At 41.1% G+C, this 10,262-nt stretch overlaps 2 protein-coding genes across 3 annotated transcripts; one reads left to right on the forward strand and one right to left on the reverse strand.

Annotated features, from left to right (window-relative positions):
• Positions 1-518: 518 nt before the first annotated feature.
• Positions 519-2,737, reverse strand: LOC137813821 (cation/calcium exchanger 1-like). 2 transcript variants are annotated; one of them, XM_068616262.1, is made up of 2 exons: positions 2,135-2,683; positions 519-2,002 (listed from the first exon to the last, which is right to left on the reverse strand). In XM_068616262.1, the coding sequence occupies exons 1-2, from the start codon at positions 2,413-2,415 to the stop codon at positions 646-648; spliced, it is 1,638 nt and encodes a 545-aa protein (XP_068472363.1). In that variant the 5' UTR covers positions 2,416-2,683; the 3' UTR covers positions 519-645. The 2 variants fall into 2 exon arrangements, with proteins under 2 accessions (XP_068472363.1, XP_068472362.1); XM_068616261.1 differs by having other exon boundaries at positions 519-2,737.
• A 6,142-nt stretch (positions 2,738-8,879) lies between these two features.
• LOC137815777 (uncharacterized) lies at positions 8,880-9,649 on the forward strand. Its single transcript, XM_068618890.1, has 2 exons — positions 8,880-9,078; positions 9,255-9,649. The coding sequence occupies exons 1-2, from the start codon at positions 8,880-8,882 to the stop codon at positions 9,647-9,649; spliced, it is 594 nt and encodes a 197-aa protein (XP_068474991.1).
• The last annotated feature ends 613 nt before the right edge of the window (positions 9,650-10,262 follow it).

The raw sequence follows: 10,262 nt of genomic DNA on the forward strand, positions 1-10,262 counted from the left end.
TTTAAATATAAGTTGAAGTTCTATACTAAAAAAAATCATAAATCTATGTTATTTTAAGATTTTGAACTTTGTTATGAAGTTTTGTAATTAGTGTCAAATTTTTTCGTCTCTCATCGAAGAATACAGAAAAAAAAAAATACGAATCGTAAAACGACACAATATCAAGCATATTCCACGATCCCATCCTTTTATTCCTTTGTAGCTGAATTACGAATTAGTAGTTCTCAACCATGCATTGCGACTTATCCATCACACACAAGTGCAAACAACATTGGTACGAGAAATTAAAATTCTCTACTACTATGAGAAAATATGCTAAATTTATTATTTTTTATATTCATTTTATAATTATATCAGTCTTTATTTTTAGTTGACCCTGAAAAATTTATAGTTTAATTTTTTTTGTTAAGCTGCAGTAGTCTGAATCTCTCATCAATAAGCACTTTTGTTTGATAATTGAAGAGAGTTTCTAAATAAGAAGTAGTGTATTAAGAAGAATTAAAATCTACACGCAAATGTACAAAGTAGATGTGTTGATTGTGAAACGTATGATGATTGAGTCACACATGAAGTTGTTCCAAGAGAAGGACCACAATGGACCCTCTTATGATGAAGTTCCTCCCTCAAGAAACTTAAATCTGAAAGCTAGAATTTGACAACCCCTAAAGCCAGAGCAATCCTTATAACCAAAAAGCAGAGGTACACACTCAAAAGCCCTACCCCTAAGGATTTATCCAACTTCATACTCTTCTTTGGCAAGATAACAAGGGCCCAAAGAAGTCCTCCAGTCAAGAACAAAAGGGTCTCATAGAGTGAAGGATCCTTGGGAATGACATAAGGGTGTGGATATTCAGACCAAGCTGAGAGAACAAGGGGCAAGCCCAAACCCATCAAGGTATTGAATATAGGACCAGCATAGCAACCAGATATGGCCATTTGGACACCATCTGCCCCACCATTCAAGGCCATGGCACCATTGGCTATGAAGTCCCCAAGTGAGTTCCCCCAAGCTAGGACCGTTAGTCCTAGCATTGAAGGGCTAACCCCAATTATGGTCCCAATTGAAACCAAGACAGAAACTAGCTCAGCAGCAATTATGTAAGTCCAGGTTACACTCATGGCAAAGCCACCAACCAGCCAAGGAAACAAGGACTTGGTTGGTGGGCTGCACCTATCAGTTGTCACGCATGCCATGTTGCCCAAAACTATCCCAATCAAAGAAGCTACTATGTATGTAACTAGGCTGCTCCTTGAACCCACGTTTTCACTTTGAGTGTTGAAAAGAACTGCTAGTAAAACTGGTGCTAATGTGACAGATATTACTGCAAATGGTTTTGACCACTTATCCTCACTCACCACCGGAATGGTAAGCCTTCTTGGTAAGCAAAGAGGCAGTTCTAGAACTTGTAGCAACTTTCCAATGTAAAGGCAATCAAACAAGGAGTTATGACCAAAAGTACTAGCTGGCTTTTGCTCCTTATCTTCAACCACCACTATCTCTGCCAAACTTTGTTTCTCTTCACCAACATAGCCCAGCAAAGGTATGCTAGACGCTACTGACTCATCAGAAGACATTGAATATTGCCTTACATTTCTTGTGTCCCCTCCATAGATTAGATGTGTGGCTGAGACAGCACAGACGTAGAGGAAGTAGATAGAAACATAGCAGATTGAAGCAAACAAAGTGATTTTACCAATGTAAATGATGATAAGGAGGATGAGAAGAGAGAAAAGGAAGAAAAGGACATCCCTGATGAAACTTGCCTTATCAACCTCAACCTGATTTGGGCTAACCAGAATGCTTATGACCCCCAACACAACAGACGACACAAAGAAAGACCCTCCTAGGATGCTGTTGAGTCCAACAGCACTATTGCTGGATGATCCTCTGAAAGACACAACGCTAGCAAAGAAATCAGGAGCGCCATTTCCCAGAGAAAGAAGGGTCACTCCTGCAATGGTGGGGGAGAGCCTCAAGATGTTGGACAAACCCTCCAAGGAACTGCAAAAGTAGTTGGAAGCTGTGTCACCCAACAGATAAAACAGTACCATAAGCCATAAGGCAAGGAGGGCTTGTCCCAAAATTGGGAATTTTCCTGAGTTGCAGTAGAAGATTTGAAGATAGTTGATGTACCCTTTTGACCTGCACTCAAGATGACTTTGGACATATAAGCACTTGGTGCCAAAATCTGAGTACTTGTGTATATCAGTGCAGCCTTCAACACTAACATCTCTCAACAACCTTTCATGGTTGAAGATTGTGAGGAGAGAGCCATTGGAGTGGACTTGAGAATTTGAGTTAGGAGGGTGGAGATAAAGTTTTAGAAGGAGACAGAAGAGGAAGATGAAAGAAAAGTTGAGGACAAGAACAAGTACTCTAGATTGAAGCTTGGACTTTGAGATGAAGGGTGCCATGTAGAGAGCAGTTTGGCAAAGGATATGATGTTTGCTATTGTGTGAAAGTATGAAGCAAGAAACTAGAATCGGTGTCCATATGGTATATGATGGAGTAGTTGTAGAGACATGGAGGAAGAAGACATGGAGAGGAAATTTACCTCTCAATAAGTGTTGGTGTACTGGTTTGGTTTGGGAGAGCTTGAAGAGAGAAGAAACAATTTAGAGATATTCCATCACAAAGCAAACAAAAACCACAGTGTGCCTATTGGTTTGCTATGTCCCATGTGAGGGATTGAGTTAGGTATACTCATTTGTGTTTGTGTGGATGGAATGGGGACGTACACAGGGAAACGCATGAAGCCAAATTTAATAACAGAGTTTTCAAAACATAATAGATGATTTAAGTGAAAGCTAACTCTGTATTAAACCAAAGCATATCATAAAAATATGCAACAATCATTGCTCCCAGTATCAAATTGGAACCTAAAACATTTTTATTATACTTCTGTCAAAACACTCATAAGACAAAATACTTTTTATAATTATAAATTAATATAATATGTGAAAATAAAATCTTCAAAAACATAGTTTTAATTTTTATATAAATTAATTTTAATTCTTCTTATAAACTTATTTTAATTTTTTCTCATATATTTTAACTGTAAGTAGTTATAGTTTTTTTTGTTTCATAGAGTGTTTATCATTTTGAGAAGGTTTTATCTATATACTATTAGTCTTTGAAAGATATGCCATTAAAAACACACAATTATGCTACTGATTCAAATATTAATTCTCAAAGATTATAATGTGAACTGTCTTTTCTTATACCATATTTTCTGTGACACCGATCGATCTTTCTATTTATTCATCTATTGTATTTATTTTTATTTAACTTTTTAAATTGATTGTTCAACCTTGTTAAATTTCATATAAAATTACTTTTAAAAGATTATATTAATTATTATTGTAAGCTATAGAATTTTATTAAATATATAAATCTTAAAATGGATAACGAATAAAAAGTTATAAACAAGTTATTAACGTTTGTTTTTTATTTAATTATAAATTCTATCTTCTAAAACTCCATTTTCTTTAAACATTTTCTAAACTTATAAAGTTATCTATTTTATAAATAAATTATATCATAGAAGTAGGAGTTGGTGCATCAAATTCTTTATTTAAATATAAGTTACTATCAATTCAACTTATTTTTTTCTTAACTTCGAGTTTTAATTAAGGAGACGCACTCACGGGTAAGAATTAATCGAAAAATCCAGAAGTTCAGTTGGGATATTCTTAAAGTATATATAAAGAAAGTATATTTAATAGGTACAATATCTCTAAACAAGTTAATTATAATATCATTTAATAAGATATTCTTTAGATACGTGGATTTGTGGTAATTAAAATGGAACATATATTGAAGTATGATTATACAAATATCTCTATAATTATTGTTCCAAATATGATTTTAAAAGTAAGAAGGTGATAATAGTAATTATTCAATGTATAATTTGATATATTTGAAATGTAATTTGGGTTAGTTCGACTCATCACAAGTACAATTTAGGTGTGTCAGGATGATAAGTGGTTGAGTTTTGTTTTGTTATAATTAGTTTGTCTTTTTTTTAAAAAATTTGGTTGTGTCGAACTTGTGGTGTTGAGTTATCTTGCAAGTTTTGACCCACTTTAAAAATTTCACTTAAGTTATGGCTTGAGACTTGAGTGAAGGACATGTCGAGAAATAATTCTCCTTCTTTGGAACAAATAACACAAGTGATGAGAAGTAGTTCAAGTGTTAAAGGGTGGTGGTGGTGGTGGAGTATAGGGTTTTAGAATATGTTAAACCATGCGACTACATAATATCGTTCAAGTGATAATATGATTGCTTAAACATTAAAAAGGTGATGTGCTTGATATTTTTGGAACTTGTTGAAGTATACAACAAGTATCATTCCTTAAACATTGATATGACACTTAATTAATTTCTACTCGAGATGGGTGAGTGTTTGAGTGAGAGAGAGGTCGAACAAACTCTCTCTCCTTTACGTATGGTTGGTGAGGTGATGAGAGATCACTTGAGTGAGAGAGAGGTTGTATCAATTATCTTTTCTCTTATAACTGGTATACCTCTAAGTGATGTAAGATCGATTAAAAGATGACATCTTCCTCTGTATAAGTAAGCAAGATCTCTTATGTGAGAAAAACTCGCTTAAGCATGTGCGAGTGATGATGATATGCATATGTGATGAAAAATATGTATACAATATTGATGATGATAAAACACATGCATTTGTATAATATATTTTTCGTTGTATATCGTATATGATACTGATAACTTTTGTGATATTGTCATCCTTTTTCGAATGTGTGGTGAGAGATACTTGAGATGACAGTCATGTATTAAGCTTAAATCTCATCATAAAAATGAAATATCTTATGCTTCACTACTTATATGATTAGACAAATTAAACCATAAGGTAATAAGAAGTTGATGAAGTTCTATAATCAAGTTGTTAAAAATATGTGCATTAAATCACCTCAATATAAAAAGGTAAAGACAAATTTTCAATAACTAATTAAAGTGATAATCTTTAGTAGAATATAATTAAGAGTCTTTCAAACAATAATAATAAATTACTTGAATCACTAATATAAAATTAAAAATTATATAATTTATATATATATATATAATATTGTGAGATTATGTAAAATAATTAATCAACTTTATTTATTTATTTATATATATATTATATTATATTATACAGTTTTCTATCATCCAAATATATTACAATGAGTTATTAAAATATTTTTTATTATTTATATAAATTAAATCTATAAGCATGATCTAAAATGAAAAGTAACTGTAAATTAATATTAAATATTATATCTATTAAATCTAATTGTACTGACACGACCGAACGACTCAGTGAGTCGGTCAGGAACTCAATCACTTGACCACATTGAGGAGGTCACGCGACGACATGTGATCGACCGACCCATGACGATAAACCATGGGTTGACCAAGTCAGTAGGATTAATCCATAATTAAGAGTTGTTTAGTGTAACCCTAAACATGAACCAACCCCCTAATCCGGCCCACCAACGAAGGCCCATAAGGTAATATAAATAGCACAAATTCCAAGAATCAGGTACGTCATTATCTACAATACTCTAACACCAGAGTGTCGACACCCTGACTGACTTGAGCGTTGGAGTGCCTTCTATAGGTACCATCCCAGCCAGTGAGACCAGACGACCGAGTGGAGGAAGGCGAAGCAGGAAGTTAGCAGTAAAAGTGATCAACCGAAGGGAGTAGAAGAATAATCGTTCTTTAGGCCCTAGCACCCGTTCGAGAACAATTGGCACCCACCGTGGAGCCGAGAGGATAAGTGTGAAGAAGCAACAGTAGATGGTATCAACCCGAAGCATGACGAGTGAGAAGATGTCGGAAGCATACCAAACGGCAAAGTTGATGGCTCTACAGAGTTAGCTGAGATGAATAGGATGCACGAGGAAGCTACCAGGAAGAACGAAGACGAGATCAGGAACCTCTGAAAGGAGAACCAGGAGATGAAGAAGCTCGTGGAAGGAGGATTGTCCCTAGACCCAACCAACTAGGTCAGAAGGTCCTTCGCCACTACTGTCGGCCCTCAGACCAGGAGGGAACTGAAGAACAAGGTTTTGACCTTGGAGATGGATGACGAGTCCCATCCCAATAAGTCGTTGAACACGACCGGGATTGCATTGACTTGTCATCGCCATCCTTTCACTAACTTCGTCATGGAGGCTCCTCTACAAGACAAGTGGAAGGGGTTCAACAAGGACTGTTACGATGGAACGACCGACCCTGATGAACATATGGACGCATACACAACTCACACGAGTTTGTACACCACCGATGACGCGGTCCTATACCGGGTCTTCCCCACCTCTCTAAAAGGGGGTGCTTTGAGCTGGTTCACAAAGCTCCCTCCTAACTCTCCATCGTCAACTTTGAGACGTAGGTGGCCAAGTTTGATGTCCAATTCGCTACCAGTCGGCCCCATCACTTGACGTCCATCACCCTGGTCAGTATTCGCCAGGTGAAAGGGAAGTCGTTGAGGAAGTTCATCGACTAGTTTGGGAAGGTCGCCATGAGCATTTAAAACCTGAGTCCTGATGTGGCGATGCACCACATGCTCACGGCCCTCCGACCGGGTCCTTTTACAGATAGCTTGTGTATGCAACCTGCCGAAAGCTTGGACGAACTGAGGTGCCAAGCCGCCAAGTTCATGCAGTTGGAGGAGTTGCGCGAGTTTAGAAACTAAGCTCGGGCTAAGGCGAGTGGTGAGAAGAAGGATGACAAAGAGAGGCAAGGAAAGTCCGGGTCTAAACGAGGAGACCCCAGGCGGGACAACCGTGGTCCTCGATTCACGCAATACACACCCCTCAACACCGATCGAGGGAAGATTCTTCAAGAAGCCCTTAGCGCATAATTGATGCCACCTCCCAGAAGGGCCTTGAGTCCTGACAATGCCGATCGTAGCAAGAAGTGTCGGTACCTCCAGAACATCGGTCATTTGACCGAAGAGTGTTGGGAATTAAAAGATAAAATAGAAGAGCTGATACAGGCTGGGCACTTGCGCCGTTTCGTACAAGGCGGCCATGCCACGAGGCGTTCCCCATGTCGGGAAGAAGCGTCAAGGAAAAGGGACCACACTCCTCCGAGAGCAAGGGAGGACAATCAGCAACAGGAACGCCGCACGAGGAGGGACGACCCTACAAGAAATGACCGAAGGAGGGGTCGCGAGGTCATAAACACCATAGTTGGAGGATTTGCTAGAGGACGTTGTTCGAACAGTGCTAGTAAGGGCGGTGCACTAGATCAACTTTGTGGCCATCCGTCCAAGGATGCCACCTATCACATTCACAGATGATGACTTCAAAGGGGTGGATCCCTCTTAGGATGATCTGATGGTGATATCAGTCGACATAGACAATTTCACCATCATGAAGACCCTGGTGGACCAGGGAAGCTCGGTTGATATCCTCTATTGGAAGACCTTCAAAGCTATGAGGATTCCAATAGAGGAAATGACGCCCTACGACGACCACGTGGTCGGTTTCTCAAGGGAGCGGGTAGGCACGAAGGGCTACATAGAGTTGTACACCACCTTCGGCCTAGATAAGGCTAGCAAGACCCTGAAGATCAGGTATTTGGTTATCGATGACAATACCTCATACAACATTCTTCTGGGACGGTCGTCCCTCAACAAGCTTGGAGCGATCGTGTCCACCCGCACCTCACAATGAAATTCCCATCTCTATCGGGCGACATCTTGACGATCCATGTGGATCAGAAAATAGCAAGGGAGTGCTACGCAGAGAGCTTGCAAGTGGAACCCACTCGGCAGAAAATCATTGGCAGTCGGTCACCAAGGCAAAAGATGCCTGGGCGATGAAGGTCTCCCCGAAGAAATGTGCGGCCAGCTAAGCATGCAGTTGCCATGATCAATCTTGACCCACGAGAGATCGAGCCAAGGCTCTAAGCAAAGGACGAGCTGCATTACGTCCCGCTCATTAACGAAGAACAATACACGAGTATCGGCACAACCATGGCAGCTGCTGATGTCGAGCTCATACATCAGACTTTGAAGAAAAATGTTGATCTCTTTGCCTAGACGACCACTGAGGTGCCAGGTGTGAACCCTGAGGTCATAACCCATAGACTCCAGTCTACAAAGAAGCGGACCCGATCGCGCAAAAGAAGAGAAATCATGGTGAAGAGAAAAAGGCTCGCGACCAGAGAAGAGGCCGACAAGCTCTTAAAGGTCGAGTTCATCCGAGAAGCTCGGTACACAACCTGGTTGGCCAATGTGGTCATGGTCACCAAGTCCAATGGCGGATGTGCATGGACTACAAGGACTTACACAAGGCGTCCCCGAATGACTCCTACCCCTTGCCTAACATTGATCGACTCATCGATGGGGCGGCCGGGCACAAGATATTGAGCTTCATGGATGCTTACTCTGGCTACAATCAGATAAGCATGCATCCCAGGGACAAGGATAAAACGAATTTTACGACCGACGGTGCAAACTACTTCTATGAGGTAATGTCGTTCGGCCTGAAGAATGTGGGGCGACCTACCAGCGATTGATGGACAAGATCTTCAAGGGGTTGATCGGTCGAAGCGTGGATGTCTATGTGGATGACATTGTGGTCAAATCTGACTCGTGCGGGCAACACATCAAAGACTTGCAAGAAGTCTTTGATGCTCTAAGGAAGACTAACATGCACCTCAACCCCGAGAAGTGCGCGTTCGGGGTTGAGGGGGGAAAATTCCTGGGTTTCATGTTGACCCACAGGGGAATCGAGGTCAACTCCGACAAGTAACTGAGATGAGAAGCCCAAAGAACCTGAAGGAGGTACAATAGTTACTCGGCCGGCTGACGACATTGTCTAGGTTTGTCCCTTGGTTAGCCGAACGAATCAGACCGATGGCACAAATGCTTCGAAAGACAACAAAGTTCAGCTGGAATGAGACATGTGAAAACATCTTCAACCAGCTCAAAGAATTCTTACCGACCGTCATTGAGAAACCCAGGCAGGATCTACTAATCGTGGTATACCTAGCAGTATCAGAAGAGGCAGTGAGCGTCACCTTGGTACAGGATATCAACAAAGAAGAACGCCAGTGTACTTTGTCAGTCGCACGCTCCATGCGGCCGAGACAAGGTATCAGATGATAGAGAAGGTAGCGCTAGCACTGGTGCTGACCGCGAGAAGGATGCGGTCGTACTTCCAAAATCACGCCATAACGGTAAAGACCAACTACCCTATATATAAAATATTGTCTAAACCCAACCTTGCAGGGCGAATGATAGGGTGGTCGGTCGAGCTGTCAGAGTTCGACATCAAGTATAAACCGAGAGGTGCCATCAAATCCCAATGCTTGGCAAACTTCTTGGTAGAGCTAGCACCACAACCTGATATCTTGACCGAATGTACGTTATATGTGGATGGATTGTCCAATAAAACCTCATGCGGAGCAGGGGTCGTCCTGGAAGGACGAGGTGATCTGCGGGTTGAACAGGCACTACAGTTCACCTTCAAGGCAAAGAATAATCAGGCTGAATACGAAGCCATTCTGGTTGGCCTCAACCTCGCCCATGACCTCGGGGCGCATGAGGTTGTGTGCAAGAGCGACTCGCAGCTGGTCGTCGGCCATATCAAAGGTGAATTTGAGGTTAAGGAGCCTCTACTCTAGCAGTACTATCACACGGTCGACAATTCAATCGTCAAGTTCGATAAGGTCACTATCGAACACATATGTCGACCGAACAACGAACGAGCGGACGCCTTGTCTCACCTCGCATCAACAAAAAAGCAAAGCCACCATAAATTAGTCGTCCAGGTTCGTTTGAAGCAACCAAGGGTGGGGGAGGCGGAATGCCTGGCCATCACTGAAACTGATACTTGGATGAGACCAATCATCCAATATTTAGAGCATGGAACCTGCAAACTGGGCGATGAGAAAGCGATCAGACTGCAATGTGCCCGATACACCATGATCGGCCAAGATCTATACCGAAGGGGATACTCAATGCCACTCCTAAAATGCCTTACCAAGGAGCAAGCGTAGTATGTGCTGCAAGAAATCCATGATGGAGCATGCGGTAATCACTCCGAGGCGAGAACCATGGCGGCCAAAGTCATCCAAGCAGGGTATTATTGGTCGACCGTCCAAGGCGATTGCGCAGAATACGTGAAGAAATGCTTGAAGTGCCAAGAGTTCAGCCCGCTACACCACTCAAAGAAGAGCTCCACAACATGACATCGCCCTGGTCGTTTTCCATATGGGGAATGGACATCATCAACCA

This window comes from Phaseolus vulgaris, chromosome 1 (genome assembly GCF_000499845.2).
Source record: "Phaseolus vulgaris cultivar G19833 chromosome 1, P. vulgaris v2.0, whole genome shotgun sequence".
Lineage (NCBI taxonomy): Eukaryota > Viridiplantae > Streptophyta > Magnoliopsida > Fabales > Fabaceae > Phaseolus > Phaseolus vulgaris.